At 51.1% G+C, this 23,683-nt stretch overlaps 1 protein-coding gene across 3 annotated transcripts in view; it reads right to left on the bottom strand.

The window, feature by feature from the left end:
• Nucleotides 1-23,683, bottom strand: part of KLHL29 (kelch like family member 29) — a 327,064-nt gene that overhangs the window by 180,225 nt on the left and 123,156 nt on the right. For 2 of the 3 annotated variants that reach the window (XM_081592607.1, XM_081592609.1), the window contains exon 1: nucleotides 3,007-3,318. The exons of the other annotated variant lie outside the window; for it this stretch is intronic. In XM_081592607.1, the coding sequence (XP_081448733.1) occupies nucleotides 3,007-3,072 (66 nt within the window). In that variant the 5' untranslated portion in view covers nucleotides 3,073-3,318. Of the gene's footprint in view, nucleotides 1-3,006; nucleotides 3,319-23,683 lie in introns of those variants that run through there. 3 annotated transcript variants of the gene reach the window in all.

Raw genomic sequence — 23,683 nt, 5'->3', positions numbered from 1 at the left:
CTTGCTACTTATTGCATTGACAAATATTCCACACGATTGAGGAACTATTTTCCAAAACAAAATGCTGGTATTCATCAGGAGGAGCGGGTTGTGCAGTGTGAACAATTCACTTTCGTTAAGTACCATATGGCTGCTGGTAGGAACACGCTAACATGTTTCAACAGTACAGCTGGGGTAGGGTTCCTTTATTCACCGTGCAGATGGCTCTAATTGACGTCTCTCCTAAAACAGGTCTCCAGAATTTCTGTAGGATCATTAGAGTAATTAGTTATTAAATACCATCACCACTTTTAGAGAGAGGGTCTGATCCCTGGCAACATTCCACCGTGATGGAACTGACAGGTCCCGGTGGAGGACCAGCCGTGGGAGGTACAACGGGAAGGGCGTGAGAGCTCCTCCTCTCGGTGGCAAGGCCACAGGAGGACATAGACTCACTAATTCCAGAGTAGCCCCAGGGAGAGGACTCAAGATACCAGAGGTCTCTGGACCGGGGCTCCAGAGCCAGGCTCATCTGTTCTTTAGCTGCGAGACCATGCAGCATTAATTGCTCAGCCTCAGTTTGTTCTTCCCTTAAATGGGACATTGCATGGGGGATCATGCTGGGTCTGTGGGAAAGAGAGGGGTCCCGGGAATGCACGTGTGCCTAGGAGTTCTTCCGAAAAGTAAATACATGTATGGCTATTTGCAATATGGGTTGAGGAAATAGCCTTCACTCTGAGCTCTTTCCTCATTGATCGAGGGTTAATAGCATGACATTATTAGTTTAATTTCACAGTCTAATCAGTTTCCTGCATTATTGATCGGAGGACTTGGAGCAATTGCAATTTTGTAAAACTCTTGGCTGAGGGAATAAAGCTAGGAGGCTCTCAAGCTCGCGGGGCCACACAAGGGAGTGCCTTGGCACACAGCTGACCTAACAGAGGCCATGTCATCCACAGGTAAACTGCTCTCCACTGCTGGACCACGTGGAGGATCGACGTGTCCAAATCCCAGAGAGACTACAACCCAGCATCAGAAGTGGAGACCAGCCTCAGAGAAAGCCCCTCTCCCAGGCAACACTGGAGTCCAAATCCACCTCGAATGCCATTCTGAGCCCCCAGCCGGCCTGGGGCTTCATTGTTAAACACCCCCCGTCAGCAGGGCCCCATCTGTGCAATGGAATTTTTTTTTTTTGTCACTTTTTCAAATCAGAATAGAAACAATTTTTAGTCTATAATTATCATTTCTTTTCTCAACAGACAAATGTTTCCTTTTAAATTGTAGGGCGGAAAAAGCAAAGAACAACATTTTAAACCAAAAAGAAAGACTAAAATTAATTTCCTCTTCACAGAAAAATAAAATACAACAGCTCTAAGAAGCCAGGTTTTTCTTTTTCCCAAAAGAGCAACAAAAGCAACAGTGCATTCACTGTAAGCACTAATGCCCATTTTTAAGAGGCAAGTCCTTGAGGGGTAGTGGTGATGGAGTCTGCAGACCTGTCTCTGGGGTCAGGCCTTGGACTTGATCTCCTGGAGGAGGCTGGGCTGCTCCTAACACAGGAGATCACTTGGGATGAATCATTCGGAGACCCTGGATCAGAGATCCAGCTCAGGACAGAGGGTCTCAGGAGTCAGGGTGGAGGCCTGGGGTTGACCAGTTGGCCCTCAGTTTCCTCATCTCTAAGATGGGATTTTATATTTTTTAAATTTACATCTTACAGACTTGTTAGGAGGATCCTCTGGACAAAGAGCTTTGTGACTCTAAAGCATTGAACAAATCCTGCTGCTTTCTACCATGTAGCTGGGACTAATCTGACCCACCATTAAGAAAGAAAGCCCCACTCACATGCTTTCTCTGCCAGCAAGCTCCTCCATCCACCTGGAAAAGCCAGGTGGCTTTTCCTGGGTCCCCACCACATCCCAGCCCGCATGCTCGGCCAGCGTGCAGCAGGAGATCTATGAACAGGCCGGCATTTACTGAGTGCACCCTCAGTGCCAGGTGTGGATGGAGGAGAAACTGTCTGCCTTTGAGATGCTGAAAGCAGTTTACTGTGGCCAGTACAGAGCTTATTCCGGTGAGGAAGCAGTTTCCTCTGGGTGAGGAGAGTCCAATATTCCCTAGTCCACACCAAGGAGTTTGGTTTCAGAATCGGCCAACGGAGGGTGAAGACAGCTCAACTCTCCTGGCACAGGGCTGTCCCCAAGCCCAGACTCCAGCCTCCTCAACAAAGAAGGGGGCACAACTCACTTCCACCAACACACTCTCCCAGTTCAGTGTGGTGACTGCTGACCCCACACTCATTCCTCGGTGTAAACCCCTTCAGGGTCTCGCCATTACTCAGGGCTGTGCTGGTTAAGGTTTAACTTCCAGCTCTGGCAGCAGTGGGGGACAAAACAACAGAACCAGCTAGACCCTGGTTCCTAGCGTTTGTGAGTCTCTGTTGTATAAACATTCCTACTTCAATTTCAAGCTACCAACAGGATGTCACTGAATGGAGGGCTGGGCTCTTGGGGGTCACCAAGCCTGCCGGAGCTCATCACACCCACCAGACTGGATGGGGTGTGGAGGGTGGGGCCACAAAGATACTGCTCCAAGGCTGCTGCTGCTGTTCTGTGACCAGAAAGACCCCACACCATCATGCAGCAAGGAGCAGAACTGGCCAACACACTGCTGCTCCCCATCTCTCCCTACTCTGATCTCCAGTGACTTTGATCCATCAGATCACGTCCAAGAACCTCACCTGGCGTCCAAGGCTTTTTGCACCAGGTACCACTTCAGCGTGCACTCCAGGCTCTTGTCCCTCTGTCCCCACAAAGCCCCCGAGCCAGCCTCACTGTCTCCTCATGGTTCCCAGTCCCACCTGGGATGATCCTGCTCACAGGTTCCCTCTGCCTAGCATACCTCCCCGCCGCTGCACTCCCTGATCAAACCCTGCCTGAGTTCTTCCTCTGATCACCCCCAGCTGCCTGCATCTGTTGGCAGTGAACCCCGAGTGCACCCAGCATTCCCCTGCCTGATGGCACTCACTGTGCATCTTCCTGGTGGAGCAAGGACTCTGGGCTTGCTGCTGCTCAGTGGATCCGCACTCCTCATGGTGGGCTCCCGATTGAAGGTTCTTCCTGCCCTGACTTTGGTCTCTGACCTTTGAAAACTCCCCCTCAAGGAGGTAGAGGAGGCCAAGCTTTAGTGTCCAATATCTGTGCTTCCAACGACAAAATGGCTACGGGCGCAAAGACTCACTTGCCACAGCCGGGCAAGGCTGGAGAGATGGCTGGGTTCCACAGGGAGGGAGCTTAGTGGCTTCCCCAGCCGCAGTGAGACTCTCGTGGCAGAACAGGCAGGGCCTTGTGGCAGAGACACTGGATCCCTATAATGACCCCAAACAGGTGGAAAAAGGCAACTGGGTGTCCTGCACACCTGATAGCTTTCTAAAAATAGGCGGTGGGCCCTGGCTCTGCAGGCTCGCCTCTGGGTAGGGGCAGGGGCAGATGCTGGTGGCTATTTGATCACTAAACTTCAGAGAAGCGAGGCAAGTCTCAGCTGGTTCTATACCTTGCCCTCCCCGCCAGGCTGAAGCCAGACACACAAGCTTGGCCCTGGAGTCCTGGACCTGCCCATCACCTCATGCATAACCCTGCCCCACCGCCTGGGGAAGGACGAAGGCGGACCGGCCAGGGCAGATGCCAGCGGGCTCTGGGCACCGTTTCTTCTTGGCCAAGCGACCCGGGTACAGAGACATTCTCCTCAAACCAAGGCGCTGACAGCATCGAACAGAAATGTCATGGTCTGAAGCCACGTGGCGTAGGAGGAAGCAAGAAAAGAAGAGAGGAATTCTCTGGGCTGAGCCCCAAAGGTCTCCTCTGTGGGGCCAGGCAGAGGGGCAAGTGGTGGCCAGCAGAACAAAGGGAGCACTCTTTTCTTTCGGGGGCAGGCTGTGCCTTCTGCAGTTCCCCAGCCCCATTTCCTCTGGTCCCTCCTCCCTCCTCCATGTCTAGACGGAATATTCCTGGCAGCCTTAAGTCGTGCATCGGCCTCTGGTCCCCAAGGCCAGCACTGCGGCCACACCTGGGTGCTCTGCTGGCTCAGGGAAATCTTTTAAAAACAAATCCCACCAAAGAATCTAAAAAAACAGTGAGTAGATGTATATGGATAACTGGTCCACTTTGCTGTACAGCAGAAACTAACACAACGTTGTAAATCAACTATATTCCAATAAAAATTAATTAAAAAGAATCCCACTCATTAAAAGGCACAGTGTGGATTCTCAGAGGCCAGAATGCCAGCACATTTTGGTGATCACTAAGTCACCCAGCTGAGAACCAGTCTGAGAAGGTTAACATGAAACATTATAGGGACTAAAATTACTTCCAAGAAAGATCCCTGACGAATATAAACTGTCCCCCTCACTGACTCCACACAGTTGGAACACCACCTTTCTAATCCTTTTAGTGAGAGACAAGGAAACTGGGAGGCCTATGGTTTCCTGGAACATTTTCATACCAAGTTGCTCCTCTCCCTGTGAAGTCCTTCGGAGACTCTGACTTTTAAGTACGATTTTCTTACCGGGTCTTGGGAGGGACACAGAGCATTGCTTATTCTGAAAATATTGGCAAGGCCAGCAAAGGAATGGAGCAGATAGAACCAGAGGGATTCCCGAAACCGCCTGTCCTCCTGATGGCCCCAGCCCCTCTTAGCCCCCAGTCCCTTTTGACCCTAACCGCTCCCTCTCCTGGCTGAAGACCGCAAGCACGCTTCCCCTCACTCTCCGTACCGAGATCATATTGCTGAAATGTGATGCTTGGCCCACCAACCTGCCAGCCGCACGGCCTCCCTCGAACCAGGGCCCTGTGAGCCCCCACGCGTGAGTTGTGAACATCTATCACCATGACTCGGTAGCTGCCGCCCCTCTGTGCCCCTTGGCACCTCTTATGCATCCCGGGCAGTGTAGCGTCTCCTGCTTCCTCAGCCCCTCTGAGCACCCATTTCTGCACGGAGCCCAGGCGGACCCAGCTGGCACCCATGCCACCACGGTGTCATCTGCCCTCCTGGCCGGCTCGGGGCTTGGCAGAGTGGAGAGAGATGTAGATGAGGACCCAGGCACTGAGGAGCCGGGCACTGGGTTTGGGCGGGAGCTGCCACTCCCTGACATACACATGAGATGGGGAGCAGGTCACAAGTCACTTCCCCCACTCGCTGGCATTGCTTCCTTCTCTGCAAAATGGGAAGAATTGGAGCCACTCTACCTACCTCACAGAAGTGTTGCTGGGAGCCAAAGAAATGCCAGCTGGGGAAGAAATTTGGAAGAGTGCTAGTCAAAAAGTTCATTATCGTTACAGAGCAGGGCTGAAGGTGTCCAGGCCAGCTCCCTCAAGGGGCAGCGAATCCTTTCTTTACGAGATGAGTACTTACTTCAAGGTTCCTGCTCCCTCTTTGCTAACAGGAATCGCAGGATCCTTGCCAAGTCCAAGCAGAACAAAGAGCAAATAATCACTTGGATGAGAGAAGCCTGTTGAAATGCGTCTTTGCTGGGCACAAGGTTTGGCTGGCAGCTTGGCCCGAAAATCAGCACTCCCTGCTCAGCTCATTGGCCCTCGCAGAGAGATGGACTCAGCTAGACTCTGACGTTTCACAGTTCCCACTATGCACCCTGCACACAGTAGGGATTCAGACAACGCTGGTCAAGCTGATTACTGCAGAGGCAGCTGGAAGTGTGAGAGGGCGAAGCCCTGTCCATTCAAACTGGAGACTCAGTAACACGAGGCAAGGGAAAAATCCAAAATCAGACAGGACTTGAGGCTGTAGCGGGCGGGGCCGTTCATTCTGCAGCCTAATAGCTGAAAGGGATTTCGGGGGGTAGGGGAGCAGGGGAAGGGTGGAATTAACATACTTACTGTATTATGTTGCAGCAGTGATAAGACTAAAATTTAGGATTTTCTTAATGAGACTCCTGCATTCACTGGTTTTCCTTATCAGCACTGGCAAGAACCATAGTTTAGCATTTCTGTCCTCTGCTTTAGAATGGAGGAAGGATCACAGGAGGGATTTGAAAACTTGCTCTGGAGAATAACTGTATGTACCCTTTTTGCTCTCCCAGTGGGATGCGGGTCCTCTGCCCCTGATCCTCCCCAGATGCACTGAGCTCTGGATCCAGGTGACAAGCTTTCCCAGTTTGGAGTTTGTGGAATGAAATGTACATTGGGGCTGGGGAGGGAACCAGTGGAAGTTAGAATGCCAGGCAGTTCAAAGTGCCTCTGCCCTCTCTCCCCTGCCCTAGGCTTGGGAAACCATTCTCCTTTCCCACCAAGTGTCCATAACAACCCCTGAGGGGCAAGTACACAGGTTCTAACACTAGGCTCTCAGAGACAGCTCTAATGCCTGCCATGGGGTCAGCTCTTTAAGGACTGTGATCAGGACAGTGACAAAGTCAAGGCCATACCACAAGTCCTCACATCCACGTGGCACTTGCTGCCTCTGGGGGGTGGTGGGGGCAGAGCCACACACACCTTTAACAGGTGTGCAGCCTGGTGCTTAGAGATGGTAGCTTGTACTACCTAGAGAGAGCTGACACTGGAGTCAGAAATAGAAGCTGGGGGTCCAGACTTAAGGCTAGGGTTGGAGGAGACCAGACCCCTGGGCTTCAGGCTCCTCCTTTTGCACTCCAGGACCTTGGATCCCCTGGAAGCAGCCAGCCCACTCTGCAGGGGGACCTGAAAGGCTTGTCTCACCTTCGCATACCACCCACTAGGTTGACTATCCAAGCCTGCAAAAAAGCATATTTTTTTTCTGCAAAAAATCATTTTTTTAAATCAGATTTCAAAACGGTGAAAATTCCAGTCCACCCAGAAATGAGGAAGAGCCGTCCTTCCTTTATCTCCAACATAGCCACAAGTCAAGAACCTTAGAACAAGCAAAGTGGATGGCTTTGTAGTGCAGAAGTTCCCTGGTCACAGGACAATCCCAGCATCCTTGTTTGTAGTCTATGAATGCTTCCTCTGCACACAGTTCGAACAAGCAGATCCTCAGCAGGTGAGGGGGTGCTGCTGCCTCAGGTAAGACAGGGACCAGAGCAAGTTTAATGGGTCAGAATGAGAAAAGAGGCAGAAACGTGGAGAACAGGGGCACAACCTAGGCAGGCACAGCAGCCTCGGGGCCTTCAGTTCAGGCACAAATCTCCTAACTGCTTCCATGGGCTGGACCCCAGAGCATCATGGCATCAGGGCAGACTAAATGATATTCTTAAAGCCACAGTGTTTGGAATTCAACAGAGCCTGTGTCCTGACTCTGACATTTATCGTCTATGTGTCCTTGAGCAGTTGGCTTGAGCTCTTGGAGCCTCGGTCTCCTCCTAAGCAGTGGGAGCACCCACTCTCAGCTGTGGGGAGGTGACTGCTGTCAGGTGTTTTGAGGACCCTGCGTGGGCCGTGCAGAGAATGTGTCCAACAGGCCTGGGAAGAGGGGAGTGCATGAGCCTGCCCTTCAGAAGGATTTACCCAACGTGGTTAAGATAAAAAGAAAGTTAGGGTTTCACTGGGAGTGAAAGTGGCGAAGAGAAGCCCCAGAGGAGAGCAAGAGGAAGCATGGGTAGGCATGAAGACAGGCACCCGCTTCCCATCCCTTATGGGTACCAGGCCCTGCATAAGGTGCTTGACGTGTGACCGGATACCATCCTCCCACCTGGGCTGTACCGCTTACGAAACTCCACTTTACAGATGAAGGAACTCATACAGGAGTGAAGACACTTTCCTAACTTAGGAAGCTGGGTCAGTGGGATTCAAATACAGATTTATCTGAGTGCAAAGCCAGTTTCTCAACCCCTACCAGGCACAGGGAGGAAGTGGGGTGGGTGGATGCTGAGCTTCACAGAAAGCCCACGGTGGGGCAGAAGGCATTTACAGACACCTGGGAGGAGGCAGAGGCAGAGAGGAGCAGCCGCTGGGCCCGAGTCCACCACCCAGCTGGCCCTGAGCCTAGCAAACAGGCGACAAGGGCAGGCGGCATGGATAGTTGCAGTGCACCAGGGAGAAGGCCTGATCCCAAAACTCCTGTGAAGTCTGAGTGTCAGTCCTGCCTGAGGTTTGTGACCTTTTTGTAAAATTAATTAATTAATTACTTTTGGTTGCACTGGGTCTTTGTTGCTGCACGATGGCTTTCTCTTTCTTTAGTTCCGGTGTGCGGGCTGCTCATTGCAGTGGCTTCCCTTATAGTTACCCAGTGGCAGGTGGAATCTTCCTGGAGCAGGGATCGAACTGGTATCCCCTGCATTGTCAGGTGGATTCCTAACCACTGGATCACCAGGGAAGTCCTGTGACATGTTTGAGGGGAAAGCAAGTCCACCTGGAAACTTCCAACACATGAACCTCTTACCTCCAAGGCTGCTCTATAAAAGCCCTTTCTTTTCCTCCTGCAGGTAGGGCCACACAGGAGGTCTCGGGCCCACAGCCTTCTCCAGGGGTCCTTCTGGGTTGCAGAAAGGAGGGTCCTCTGGGGGAGCCCTCTGCATTAGCCCCCTCCTCCACTACACACCCCAGCCCCAGGATCCTTGACCCAGATGGCTGACAGGGAAGAGGACAGACGGAATCCTCCATCATAAACTCTTCTAATTCTCATCACCTGGATTGTGTACCCAGCAAAGAAACACACCTACAAAGAAAATGCTGGCATGAGGGAGAGAAACCTTTGTAAAATGCTGGCAGTGATCAGAATTTGTATCCAGAGAAAAATGACAATTGTGAAAACCTATATACAGCCTGAACTCTAGTTTATGATAATGTAACATTTCCAGCAATAATTTGGGGAGGAAAGAGAGATGAAAATGAACTGAACTTTATTAGGGGATCTCATTTCTATGAGTCCCATTCCTTTTGCTGAAATATGGAAATCTCTATAATGAGGATTTGTGTTGTCCTAAGGAAAAAAATGTGTGAAAAATTGACCTTACTAGCATGGGAAAACTTTTATATGCTGTAATACAGAAGTTTGTTTCCTTTTAAGAGTGGAGGCACTGGCGACCCACTCCAGTACTCTTGCCTGGAAAATCCCATGGACGGAGGAGCCTGGTAGGCTGCAGTCCATGGGATCGCTAAGAGTCAGACATGACTGAGCGACTTCACTTTCACTTCTCACTTTCATGCATTGGAGAAGGAAATGGCAACCCACTCCAGTGTTCTTGCCTGGAGAATCCCAGGGACGGGGGAGCCTGTTGGGCTGCCGTCTATGGGGTCGCACAGAGTCGGACACGACTGATGCGACTTAGCAGCAGCAAGAGTGGAGGTATGTAAATAGCTCACTGAAAGAAAAGATGTGTAATTAATGACCAGCATCTATGCTTCCCAGTGCACTCTTGATGGTCTCACAGTCTCCTCAGGATCCAGGGAACAGAAGTCAGGCAAGTGACTTGGCCTTGACCACCAGCAAGGGGTGGAGGGTACGCTGGAGAGTGCACTCTTCGGATTCTAGCACATGCCAACAGGCATGTTTGTCCTCTCCCCATCACCCACATCCAAGGCTTTAATTGGCTTTATGTGGTCACTGAATCAAAGAAGGGCAGGCTGAAAGGCCCTTGCTGGCTTCTCTCCCTCCAGCCTTTCCATTTCACAGGTTAGGACTCTGAGGTCCTGGGAGGCACAGGCACTTGGCCTAGATGCCATGAACTGCAGAGGCCAAGCTTGAGAAAATTACCACAACGCACACCCTCACCCAGTACCCAATTCCGAGGGAGGGGGCGGAATCTGGCTCTCCCTGGGCTGAAGTGTGTTTGATGGAGAGCTTCGCCCTCCCCTGGAGTGGCCGCTGATCCCCTTTAATGGGATGTAGAGGCCTTCAGCTCCATCCTGCATCTCCCTTACCTGGTTTTTCTCCCAGGTGGGAGATATTGAGAGGTGGTTTTTAAAATTTATTTATTAATTTTTCCTTCTTGGCTGTGGTATGTGGGATCTTAGTTCCCTGACCAGGGATCGAACCCGTCCATCTTGCACTGGAAGCTCAGAGTCTTAACCACTGGACCAGCAGGGAAGTTTCTTGAAAGGTGATGTGATGCTGACAATCCCCTCTGCTGATAGCCCTCAGGCAGGGTGACACCCTGGTCCTGTCATGGGGCTGGCCTGGGCTGGCTGGGTGCTGAGAAGCTGTCCAGAGGCTGTGGCCCACTTGTCATCAGGGAGTTAACAGAAGGCATTTTTGGGGGCTCAGCTAGCAGGTGGGAATGCCGTAGGCTGGGAGGAGGGGGAGGGGGAGGTTTGGGGGGAGGTCAGCGGACAGGGGCCCTGAGGATCTCAAAGACTGAAGAGGTGTGAGCAGGAGCTTGCTACAAACAAGGTCCTAGATGGGGCTTTGGGGATGGACGGAAGAAGCCTGAAGGCAGGGCAGGAGTAGGGCGTAAGGTCGGCTGACCCAGGGTGGGGGTCCATCTGTCCCCCTGGGGAACTGTAGGAACTGTAGCTCCCCCCAGAGCCTCTGCGCACAGGATGCTTGGAGCCTCTAAACAGCCCTGGGCCCTGAAAACCCATCTCAGGGCCCTATGCGCAGGACCGCCTAGATGAGCTCCCAGTTCACTTGCTGCCTGCTGGAGCTGGCCCTCACTGGGCTCACAGGCCAGGCCTCCCCCTGCACCCAGGAGCCACTAGTCAAAGAAAACGTGGCTCTAGGAGCTGAAGGGGATGGGACACTTTGACTGATTTCTGACCTGCTCTTAGCATCTCAGCTCCACACACCTCCCAGGGTCACTCTCTTGGGGCACAGTCACTGGATTCAGGATCTAGGGGCAGGAGAAGGGAGGGGAACAGCTGTGGGTGGGGTGGGACTGAGCTGGGAGTGACTTCAGAGGGCGGTCTGTTCCCAGGGCCCAGGACCACAGCCACGGGTTGGGTGGGCATTTCTGGCTGGATGTGAGAGCAGGGCACAGACAGTGCCTGGTGGGGGCTAAGAGGTTTTCCAGCCTCCAGTGCAGGCCCAGAGGGTGCCAAGGTGCAGGGCACAGCACTGCAGGAGGGCTGAGCTGGGGGCTGGGTCTGGGAGGAGCCCACCCAGGGATGGACGAGACGCACAGAGGCAGTAGAGTCCCGTTAGGAGGGAAATGGAAACCACGAGTCTCGTATCCACTCTGTCTGCATGTGAAAGAGATGCGAGAAGAACTTGGAAAGGCTGATAATTTCAAATTTTCTATATATTGAGTTCTTTTTAAAAATTTCTGTCAATCTGCTCCTCTTGCTAAGTTTGAAGAAAAAAGAAGTCTGCAGATGGCAGGCCCCTGGACCAGAAGAGAGAAGCTAAGAAAGGGTGCTACTTGCCCTGGCCCTCGGACACCAGAGCACAGGAGACATGCCCAGCATACTCTGCACGCCTCCTCCCTGCGGGCCTTGTGGCCTCAGATCCACGAGGCAGCTGAACTGGGACAGACAGAGGCACGGCAGTCCCCAGACCCCCAGCCTACTCTGCCTCTTGCTCCCTAAAGCCCTACCATCCACTACACTCTGAGCCATGGGTGTGGAAGCTCATAGGTCAGGAGACCTGGTTCAGCCCCCAGGTCCTGCTGCCTCACCTGAGACCAGACCGTGAAGACCTGGGAAGCAGGGGTTCTGTGCACTAATTCCTCCCCAGCTTCTCCAGGGCCCAAGCCAGGCCCCGACCAGGGTCCTGTTGGATTTGCTGATTGGCCAGCTGGCCCAGAGTCTACCCACTTCCCAGGCCCTGGCTTGTAAACAGCTTGAGTCCTAAAAAGTCCACTGGGGATCTACAGTTGGTAACTCACATTGTACTTGTCTGCAGAGTCAAAGATGTCCGTGGTCATAGGCTGTCTGGCTCCACCAGGGAGGCCGAGATCATAATCTAGCTCACTGAGGGAATCAAAGCCCAGGTCTGCCCCGGGGGAGGGGGTGGGCAGTCTGGGTGGGAGGAAGAAGAGAGGGAAGAGGTCCCCCTTGTTTCTGGGTGCTGGTAATGAGTTTGGCCAATTTTGCATTCGTATGCGTGTGTGTGTAAGTGAACTAAAGGTAGACTTGTTGAAATCAACAAATCTGAAAACAGTGACACTTGGCCTTGATAAGTGCAATTGCCAGGCTGCACGCAGGGGGTGCCGTGGGACCAGTTGCTCCCAGTCAGCCAGTAGCTGCCCATGGCCCTAGAAGCAAGGGTCTCCAAGAAGGGGGACCCTGCCTTGGCTTCTCTGCCCACTTCCTCTACTGCTCCATTGGCCAGGCTGGACAGGACAGGGGGGATCCATATGTTACCTTGAATCCCAGGTCCAGGAGCCTTGGAGTTATGCTAAGTGAAATAAACATGGATCTAAACAGCACTTGGGGGGCTTCCCTGATGGCTCAGTGGTAAAGAATCCACCTGCCAATGCCGGAGATGCACGTTCTTCCCCGGATCTGGGAAGACCCCACAGGCCACAGAGCACCTAAGCCCACCACAACTATTGAGTGTGTGCTCTAGAGGCCCTTCTCCTCAACAAGAGAAGCCACCTCAAGAGAAGCCCGCACACCACAACTAGAGCTTAGCTCCCATTCGCTGCAACTAGAGAAAAGCCTGCACGGCGGTGAAGACCCAGCCCAGTCAAAAATACACAAAGAAATAAAATTATAACAAAATAAAGAGCACGTGGAGGGCAGAGAGCTCATTTAAGCCCTGGTTGACATGACTGCATGTTAGAGGAAGTTCATAGATGGTGCTCAACAAAACCACACCCATAATAAAGGAAATAAGTCAGAGAAATAAGTCAGAAATAAGTCAGACAAATACTGTATGATATCACTTACGTGGGGAATCCAAAACAATGCCACAAACTACTGAATATAACAAAAAAGAAGCAGACTCACAGATATAGAGAACAAACCAGTGGTTACCAGTGAGAAGAGAGGAGGTGGCAGGGCAAGAGGGGTAAGGGATTAAGAGACACAAACTATTACGTATAAATCAGCCGTAAGAATATATTGTACAGCATGGAGGATATAGCCAATATTTCATAGCCATAAGTGGAGTATACCTTTAAACACTGTGAATCACTATATTGTACACCTATAATATATAATACTGTACAACAACTATACTTCATTAATAATTTTAAGAATATAAGTACTAAAGGTGACGGGGGACCAGCTCCGTGTTGTTCAGCTCTGTGTCTGTTAAGGCCAGGGCTTCGGCAGTCAGACCAGAGCTTATAGTTTGAGGCTTGCAACTGATCGTTTACCTCTTCAAGGAAGCATGCTTGTGGGGGATAAATATCAGTCCTTAACATGAGGCCAGGCCTCTTCTGAGCTGGCTCACTTGGAGCCTCCATGAGAACACCTGCTTTGTGTTCAGATCCCGCTGGGGCTGGAGTCCTAGTCCCATGTGAGTGCTCAGGTCCTGGGGAAATAGGCTGGACAGACACCTTATGCCTGGGCTGTGCAAGGGGTGCGGCTTCATCGAGGAGCCATCTATGAACTTGCTCTAACTGCAGTCATGTACAATCAGGGCTTAACTTGAGCTCTCTGCCCTTCACATACTCTTTGAGCTTTAGTGCAAGTTCGATGTAGAACCACCCTTGCTATGGGCCAGACGTTGTGCCGGGGATGTTAGACAATTCAGTGTTTCTCCCTTTAAGTGGGGACAATCATAGTTTATTGTAACTGTGATAAGAGTTATTCTAGGGGAAAACACGGGGAGCCATGAGGAACCCCAAGGCCCATGGGCATAGCTGGAGAAAGTCTTCCAGGGGAGATGGTGTCTGAGCTATCTCCAATTCGGGGAAGCCAGGGGGAGGTGGATGTTTTACGCAGAGAAAACTACCTTAGTTATGCAAACAGAGTCAAGAAGCTGCTTAGTGTGTTGAGAATGGAGACAGGCTTGGGGTAAATGGTGCAAAACAGACAAGGGTTGGGGAGGAGGTGAGGCGGGAGATGGAAACCTAGACATGGCCCCCAAACACCAACTGGGTCCTAGAGTACCCGGGGACTGGCAGGGGCTCCTGCTGAGAACAGCTAAGGGCAATGACGGTCGAGCTGGGGAAGAGGGAGAAAGTGGAGAAATAGAGTGAGATTTTGGTAAGACTTTGCAATTGGCTGGCTGTTGAGTTCATTCACGAGAGTGCTCTGTGTGCTGAGCTACTGCTGGGATGGAGGGGGGCTTGGTGTCTGGGATGAATCCTAGTTTTTAGGTTGGAAAGACGGGGATGGTGGTGAAATTCTACTGAGATTGAGAACATTGGAGGAGGAACCAGTTCGAGGATGACTTTGATGCAAGCCGAGGTACGTCAAGCTTGCTAGGCGGGTTGTACTCAGATGAGGTGAGCAGGATGGAGCCTTCCAGATGGGGGAGCCAACAGACTGAACACGGTGTGGACAGATGGAGCGTGGTCCATCCCAACCAAGGAGAAACTCGACCCTCTTCCCGGAGTCCAGATGTTGGAGTCATGAGGACGAGAGACCACCCACCATGCCCCAGACAAGGCCTCTCTCCCCAACAGAGTCTCAAAGAAATCAAGACACATCAGTGATCCACTGATTAACTGATTTGCTGCGTGTCTTGCGTGTCGAGATCCAGGCTTCACGGCCAAGTAGCTTCTTTTCTAATTTTGCAGACAGAGGCACCAAGAATTCTGCCAGCATCTGTCCCTGGACCCCCGCTGTCAGGCCCCAGTGATGACGCCGAGTGGGCACTTGTCAGGATGGGTGAGACTGAGGGAAGAAATCTGCCGGGGCGTCTGAGGCAATTTCCAGGGAAAACCATCTGCCCAGCTTCCTGTGGGGCTGCAGCCACCCGCCCACCCCTCTCTCGGCTCCTGGAGGCCACTTTCAGGCTCTCTAGTCCGGGGCACCGTGGCTCCGAGGCCCCTGATGGTTGTTGTCCTCCGCTCTGGTCTCTGAAGGAGTCTGGAGGGTTCAAAGGCCAGGGGAAGTGGGAAGCCTGGTGCACCCACTGGTCCTCAGATGAAAAACAGGTGATTGCATTTCACACTCCTCCGAGGCTCTCCAAACCCACTCCCTGGCAGCATAATTACAGATGCCTCCCTCCTTACAAACCCTGCCTACATGCTGCATAAAGGAATACAATTTCTGGCTGTCCAAATTACAAGAGACCATAATGCACAAAAGCAATAAACACAGGTTCTAACAGCAATCAGATACCACTTATCGTAAACAATGGTTTTTGTGATTTATTGCGTTTGAAGCAGGTTCAGCATTACTCCTTAGAAGATTTGGTTATTCTTGTTTTCAAGCAGAGTTGCCGGCAGCCAGCTGACGTCAGAAAAAATTGCTCAAGCGCAGCAGATTTTAAAAATAGGGCCAAGGCGGTGTTCAAATAATAATAATAGAAAAATCAGGGTGGCTGTAGGCTGATGTGAAAGTCTGAAGACAGGGCCATTTGGGCCTTGCAGGCTCCCCCACTAGAGCCCACGCATCCTCCGTGGGTCCTGCCTTCTCACTTCCAGATGCCCAGCACTTCCGATTCCTCCCGCTGTCCTCCTGTCCTCTGAGTGACGTGGGAGGGAGGAGGAGACGAGTAACCAGAGTGGGACAAAGAACAGTCTGGATAAACACATGTTCAATTTCCCAGCTCAAGGTCTCCAGTTAGCTCTGGTAGTCTGATACTGGGAGAGTGCAGAAAAGTCAGGTTCAAACAGCGCATTTGAGCTGAGAGGTCTGTTAAGGATTATCCAAAAGGACACTGGCCCTGTTCTGGCGGGAGTGTTCCCTTTTCATCTGGACACTGTCCTGTCCGTTCTGCAGGGAAGGGGCTGAGGATATTGTCGGGAGACCAGTGGCAGGGGACCAGGGCAGAAGGCAAGGAGGATGCCCAGATCAGAGCAGGATCAGGAGGTTAGGAGACATCCTAGGATTCTGAGTGGGAATTTCAGAGGATCTGAAAGGAGGGCAGCCCCACCTTAACCAGGGAGCTCTGCTTTTATTAGTCCTCTCTAGTGGGTTTCCCTAAGATTGTTTGCACACGAAAAAATCGTATTAGAGAATTAATCTACAAGGGACTTCCCAACTGGCTGGATGGTAAAGAATCCACCTGCTAATGGAGGAGATGCAAGAGATACAGGTCCGATCCTTGGGTCAGAAAGATCCCCTGGAGGAGGAAATGGCAACCCACTCCAGTATTTCTGCCTGAAAAATCCCAAGGACAGGGGAGCCTAGTGGACTATAGTCCATAGGGTCACAAAGAGTCGGACACAACTGAGCAACTGAGAATTAATCCACAAATAAGAGCCAAGGAGTTCTGACACTTGGACCTTCCCCTCCTCCTCAAATTCAACATTTCATCATGAGTTTAAAGTGCAGGCACAGGGAAGAACTTGCTCCAGTGTCACAGGGAGATGTTTGAGGAGTACTGTGCTCCCAGGAGGAGCAGCGGGGTCCATCACACATGGAGCTTGCCAAGGGTGAGTGGCAGTGGCCTGCAGTGAGCCGCCTGGGCTGTGCCCACAGCCCATGCTCTGGGGCTTGGTTCTAAAGGTAGATGAGGCAGAGCCGGTAGTGTGTATCAGGGCCACTGCCTCACAGGAAGCAGAGCTCCTACTGCAGGAACAGGTAAGTCATCTGAGCAGGCTGTTCGTTCCCAGAATCTCCAGCAACTGGAAGATTAACCAACACACAGTGACCTTGGGATTAAAGATGTATGTGCACTCATGTGCACACACACGTGCACACATATATACATGTGCACACACACACATGCATGCACACAGTCCACGGCCAGCCTCTTGCAGGAAGGCTGAGACCTGCACAGATGGCTGATGCTTCATTTCAGTCCAGGGGGCGAAGTTCTCTTGCCTCAGCTTGGAGCAGAGAGCAGAAAAATCACTGAGCTATGTAGATCATGATAAGGAAATGGATTTGTTAGTGACTAGCCAGTCCCCAGAGAACAACCCTGATATCTTGTTTGAAGTAAATCGCAGAACATCACTCACCCAGGTGGAAAAAATATATATATTGATTGCTACCATTTATTGCATCCTTATATTCCAGGCACTATTGGAAAGTCCTTTCATAATTAACCTACTTAATGCTGACCACAGAACTATGCCAGAGGTATTATTATTCTCCCTATGGTACAGATGAGGGATCCTAGACCCAGGAAGGAGGGTGACTTGCAGGGTAACCCAGCCAGGAAGCATGAACACAGCCTCAAGACTGCAGGACTCTTTGTGCTTCCTTGTTTTCCAGGCCTGACATATTTCTTTCCGTGTGGTTTCCTGTCATGAGTTCGTGGACCAGGGACAGGAAGACAGGTGGGATGAATGTCACTTAGAGCAACAACATCCATACCCACCTGCTGGAGTCAGAAACACCAAACCATCCTTGTTCACCAGCTGAGTCACCCCACCAGCCATGCTCCAGAGATGAAGCCATCAGGCCACAAACCACACAGAACATCCCGAACCTTGAAGTCGGCAGCCCTCTGCTGAGCGTCCATCTGTCAGACATGGACAATCACAATCCACAAGAAAGCAAACAGGAATTCCAGAAAAAAACCCAAATTTGCTTTTTGATAAAGACAAAAGCGATACAGCTCAAACGTATGCTTAACAGAGAGGTGCATCTTTCTACATATCCTCACATCTTCCAGCATCCCTGTCCTTTCATATTCTAGTCCTTGGCTTTGAATTGCTTCTGTGCACAGGAAGACGTGACAAACATCACCTCTGCGACTCCTTCCCTGACATGCCCCGCTTTGGGGAACCGCCTTCCTTCTCGTCACCAGGGCAATTTGTGCTGTTCAATTGGTCAATGATTTAAGTATATTGCAGCCTATTTTCTCTGATTATTTCATATAGAACTTGTTTCTTTGACGAGGGAGCTCCTTGAAGGCTGAGCTGTGTTATCCTCACGGCCACTCTCTCCTTCCTGCCTACACACACACACACGTGTGCGCACACGTGCGCGCGCACACACCAACTTCAGAGGGGACCAGAATCAACTGGAAAGTTAACGGAGCCTATTTTAATGTTGAATCCTGAGACACACCCCTAGAGAGTTTGATTCAGTGACTCTGGCTTGTAACTCACATTTTAAGCCAGTGCCCTAGATGCTTCTGAAGTTGGCCGGCAAGTTCACAGTTTGGGGAATGTGGCTATCTCGCTACCTCAGGACAGCACCTATACGGGCTAAACTGTGTCCTCCCCAAAAGAACATGGTGAGGTTCTAGCCCCTCAGTGACTCAGAAGGGGACCTATTTAGAGACAGGGATTACACAAAGGTAATTCAATTAAAATGAGGCCATCAGGGTGGGCTCTAATCTAACAGATGAGTGTTCTTATCGGAAGAGGAAATCTGGACACAGACAGACATGGAGGGAAGAGGGTGTGAAGACGCGAGGGTGTGTAAATGTGGCTGTCTACAAGCAGAGGAGAGAGGGTTGGAACAGAGCCTTTGCTCAGAGTCCTCAGTAGGAACCAAACCTTCAGGCACCTTGATCTTGGACTTCAGCCTCCAGAATTATGAGAAAATAAATTTCTGTTCTATAAGCTGCCCAGTCTGTGGTACTTTGTTAGGGCAGCCCGGCAAACTAGTAATATAGGATCCATAGGAAAGATCCCCTTGAGGAGGAAACCCACTCCAGTATTCTTGCCTGGGAAACTCCGTAGGACAGAGGAGCCTGGCGGGCTACAGTTCATGGGGTGGCCAAGAGTCGGACATGAATGAGCAACTGACTTTCACTTTCATAGCACATATTTTGCAGATACATTTTTCGGGGGGCCCAAACTCATCTCTGTTAAACTTTTGAACTGCCCTGAGTTCTTCACCAGCTATTCCTACCCCAGGGCAGCGACCTGCTGTCGCCTGACCATCCGCCAGGCCCGACTCAGCATCCTGGCATTGGGGCAGGACACGGCTTGAGAAGGCATCTCTCACCCACCCCATGCCCGCCCAGCCTTGGGACTGAGCCACAGTACCTCTCCCAGAACGCGGGAGTTACCCTCCCACAGAGCTCCTCTTGTCACTGTCACAACAGATGCTTGCTAAGCTCTGCTCTCTGGGGCCAGATGCCACCTAGCTCAATGCCACTTCTTCTGAGAGGGTGTGACTATCCTCCCCGCCACTCAGAAAAGCCCGGAGTTGTCACCTGAGGAGATTGGCTGGTGACAGACCGGAGCATGTGGGCAGACCCTCAGAAAGGTGGCGCGTCAGCTCGTGCCAGCCTCTGTCTGGGAGACAGCAAGGCCTGTGGAAGCTCTGCTCACTGTCAGCCACACCATGTCTGGGGTGGTCCCACAGAGCAGCCCATACAGAGCTTGGATGCTCACAACAGGGGCGGGGCCCTGGGACACCGGCCCCGGGAACTACGGTAAACTCTGCCTGCTGGGGGGTGTGGCACACCCCCAAACCTTGGCAGCCACAGTGGGCCACCAGTTCTGCTTCTTGGTTAAAACTCCTCCCCTTTCTGGACGTCTTGTGTGCTTCTCAATTCACGCCTTGCCACAACACTAGAAATAAGCCTTTCTGCAGGCAAGATTTAAATGAGCTCTCCTGTCACGGAGCACATGGCCTCACACTGAATAAAGGGTCTTTAGAATGCTCTCAGATCCACCCTCTTCTCATTTCCTTCCCTCCCTGATCCTGTTTTCTCCCTGGGGTATGGGTGACTGTGCAGCCAGTGTGATTAACTCAGCCGGGACGATAATCTCAGGAAGGAATGGAATGGAAATCATTTTTGGAATATAAATCAAATAGGATTTCAGTTGAAGTTATTTAAAAGAAATTAATTGACTTGTACTCGCCACAATACACTGATAAGAGTTCATTGCCAGGCCCATCAGGAGTAATGAAAAAACAGTTAATAAAATTCAGCTGTCAAAAGCAGCCTGCGCTGGGCTCTCCCGGGACCTCCGACACCCCCCCGGGTCAGAGAGGGTGGAGCCCACCCATTGGCAGGGGCCAAGCACAGGCTTTGCTATATTTTTCTCTCGTGCAGAATTACTTGAGTTTTAATACTGTAAGATTCTCAGGGCTGAGACTTTTTCCCAAGCTGCTTTGTATTTCTATACATCCCTCTGCACATTCTAAATCACAACCGAAGGAAGGATGTGGGCTAGATAGGAATATTTTTGCATTCATTCATTTTTATTTTCCATTTGCAAGGTCTTCTGAAAAGATATTTCTCCTCCCCCTTATTGACTGTGAATGACCTTAAGGAGGAGGGAGTGGCGATATTTAATTAAAGACATCTTTGGTTCCTCTCCCCCACTCTCTCCCAAAACCATGGACAAGAATAAGTTATGAACTTGCACAAAAAAAAGAAAGCCACATGCACGCAAAGATGAAGAAAGGTGAAATCTCCACACTGAAGTTCAATGCAAGACCTTGGGCTTGGCGGCCGGCCCATCGCCCCGCAATGCACTCCCCAGCCCACGTGGGTATGATTCAGCTTTCTCATCAAAGATGTGAGTCCTTGCAATGCAGAGATAGAAACTGCCCTGTGTCCCTAGACTCCACAAGCCACAGTCTTTCCAGCCACTCAGAGCAATGGCTTCCTGCCCTGGACTCCTCTCCTGATCATTTTCATTGCATTTTGTAGTGGCTACCACAGGCCAAAGAATTGATGCTTTCGAATTGTGGTGTTGGAGAAGACTCTTGAGGGTCCCTTGGACTGCAAGGAGATCAAACCATTCAATCCTAAAGGAAATCAACCCTGAATATTCACTGGGAGGACTGATGCTGAAGCTGAGGCTCCCTGATGTGAAGAATTGACTCACTGGAAAAGACCCTCATGCTGGGAAACACAGAAGGCAGGAGGAGAAGGGGATGACAGAGGATGAGACGGTTGGATGGCATCACCGACTCGATAGACAAGAATCTGAGAAAACTCAAGGAGATGGTGAAGGACAGGGAAGCCTGGCGTGCTGCAGTCCATGGGGTCGAAGTGTCTGACATGACTTAGCGACTGAACAACCACCACCACAGGCCAAATACCATTCTAGACATGTCCCAGTGGCTCCTTTAATTCTCATGGAAGCCCTACAAGGAGGTGCCTACAGTGTATCCTCAAATTCATGAGCTGAAGCCCTAACTCCCAAGGTGATATGTTCAGAGGTGGGGCCTTTGGTTAGGTTTAGATAAGGTCATGAGATTAGAGCCTCCTGGAGTGAGATGAGGCTTCTTCCCTCATAGCTCAGTTGGTAAAGAATCCACCTGCAATGCAGGAGACCCCGGTTTGATTCCTGGGTTGGGAAGATCCGCTGGAGAAGGGATAGGCTACCCACTCCGCTATTCTTGGGCTTCCCTTGTGGCTCAGCTGGTAAAGAATCCGCCTGCAACGAGGGAGACGTGGGTTTGATCCCTGGGTTGGGAAGATCCGGAGTGAGATGATGTGATTAGTCTCCTTGTAAGAAGAGACGCCAGACAGCCACATGAGGCTACAATGCAAGGACAAAGGGAAAAGGCTGCCAGCTCTAAGCCTAGAAGAGAGGTCTCACCAGAAACTGACCAGGGGACACCGCAATTTTGGACTTCCAGCCTCTGGAACTGTGAGAAAATACATTTCTCTTGTTTAACCACTCAGTCTATAGTATTTTGTTATGGCAGCCTCAGCTAACACAGAAAGTACCGCTTTTTATTGTCCCTATTTCATAGATAAGGGAACAAAGGCTCAGAGAGCTTAAGTAATTTGCCCAAGGTCACACAGTAAGTGACAGGGCCAGTCCTGGAACCAGCAATCTAGTTTGAGTCTCTGCTTTTACCACTACACGGAAGCTGCCTTTTACTGTGCTAGGCTGTGATTTATGTTAAATGGCCCCACAAAAAAGCCATTGTCACTGGGAACTGGCTTGCAGAGTTGCTTGTACTAAACCACAGGCCACGGGGAGCCCAGGGTGGAAATCCCAAATGTGGTCAGGCTCAAGGAATCTGCTCAGAACAGATGCATGAGAACCTTGTCAAGGCTGTGGGTTTCCATCTGCCACATGGAGGGACCTGCAGCAGAGAGGCTGTGGCAGATTGTAATCTCAAGCCCTTCTAGAACCTGGAGCCTCCCCCATTAAAAGCCTCCCTCGTTTCCTCCTCTGGAATCCAGGCCGACTTTGTAATTCCCTGGTAACCGGGAGAATGGAGCAGAAGTGACAAGGTGTGCTTTCTGAGGCTAAGTCATCAAAGGGATTAACTCCTTTCCCCCAGCCCTGACCTTCCATGTAAGAAATGCACCCTCCTGGGCCACCACACCATGAGAGGAGAGGTCACACACAAAGGCTGCAGCAGATAGCCCAGTAGAGTTTGTGGGCAGCCAGCCTCCACGCCAGCCACCGGAGAGATGTCGCTGGCTGATTCCAGGGCCCACAGTAGACTCGCTCAGCCTGAGTGTTCCCACCCAAGGTTCTAGGCATTGTAGAGACACACTCTCACTGTTGTGCCCTGTCTGAAGCCCTGACCCACAGACTCTGTGAACATGACAAGACTCCTGTTTACACCTTGAGGAATGGGAGCAGTTACCTGGCAACAGTGGCCGGAACAGGTACCAGGTCACCCAGTCTCCCTGGTCCCTGCCATTCCCTGCTCCCTCCTGTGCTCAGCATCAGGCCACATGGGATTGGTCCAGAGCCTTGCTGGGGAGCTGAGGGTAGGGGCCGGATGGACTGACTGGTGGACAGATGGACAGACAGCACCACAGGAGCAAACGCGCTACTCTGAGTGAATTTCCAAAGGCCAGGCCTGAGTGGGGTGGCTTCTCTGAACTGCCCACAGAGATGTTCAGCCTGGGTCCTCAGTCTGGTTTCTCGAATCGGTGGATGGGTGACCCTGTTTGGGAAAACCAGCTTAGGGTTGAAATCAACGATTTTTAGAAGACAGCTGCTCACGGCTATGGATCCTGGACTTCAGTTGCAGCATTTCCAGCCTCTGGCCACCCCTGTTTGCTTCAGGCTGGTCCCACAGTCAGAACTGGATCTGGCCTTTCCTGTTGCTGTTGGTCCTGAATTCAATGGTTTGTGTCCACTGACAGACTCCCTTGGTTTGTTTCAAGTTTGAAGTCAAGGGGAGAGTCTGTCAGCAACCAAGGACCTCTGTTCAGTCCTGAATAGTGGGTTTTTCATCCAATTCCAGGGCTTGTCCCTATACTTGTACTCCTAGATACATAGTTACACCATCCCCTGCTTGTCTAGCTAATATATTGTGCAGTGTTCAATACATTGCACTCTTAAAGCTTTGTCCATTTTTAATCTTCACTTCAACAATCTGAACATAAGGCTAGTATAGAATTGAACTCCTAGTGAAGTTTAAATGTAAATAAAAAAATAGATGAGTGAATTCACATGCAGAGCAAATGCTAAAATCTTAGGCTTAAAAACGTAAACTCTTTCCAGGGGCTCTACCAAGTCAGAAAGCTGAATCCCTGGTGACATCAGATCCCCAAAATGGATCCTATTTGCTCCTATTGCTGCTGTTCAGGGTGGGGAGCAGGAAAGGAAGGCTGTGAGTCCTGCTGTCTCACTGCTCTGGACCTGGGCTGGCCCTGAGTCAGTCACAGCGGAGATAAGGGATGTGCAATCCTGTTATCCAGCGGGTCAGAGCATGCAATCAGGCCTCTGAGAGATGTACTTTTCCCTCACAGGTTATTTCTTCCTCACGGTAAGTGTCTGTGAGTCTTGGTTATTTTGCTGCCCCTTATGTCATAGGATCCTGACACTCAAGAGTGCTCACGGGCCTGGATCCTGAACCAAGAAGCCTGGGGCCCTATGTGCAGGAACACTTGTGTGTGCAGACAGCTGGCCTACCTGTGCAGACCCACCCAGAAA

Source organism: Giraffa tippelskirchi, chromosome 4 (assembly GCF_054371585.1).
Source record: "Giraffa tippelskirchi isolate mGirTip1 chromosome 4, T2T-mGirTip1v1.2.pri, whole genome shotgun sequence".
NCBI lineage: Eukaryota > Metazoa > Chordata > Mammalia > Artiodactyla > Giraffidae > Giraffa > Giraffa tippelskirchi.
Note: the sequence above shows the minus strand (reverse complement) of the source record. Positions and strands in the feature narration are given on the sequence as shown.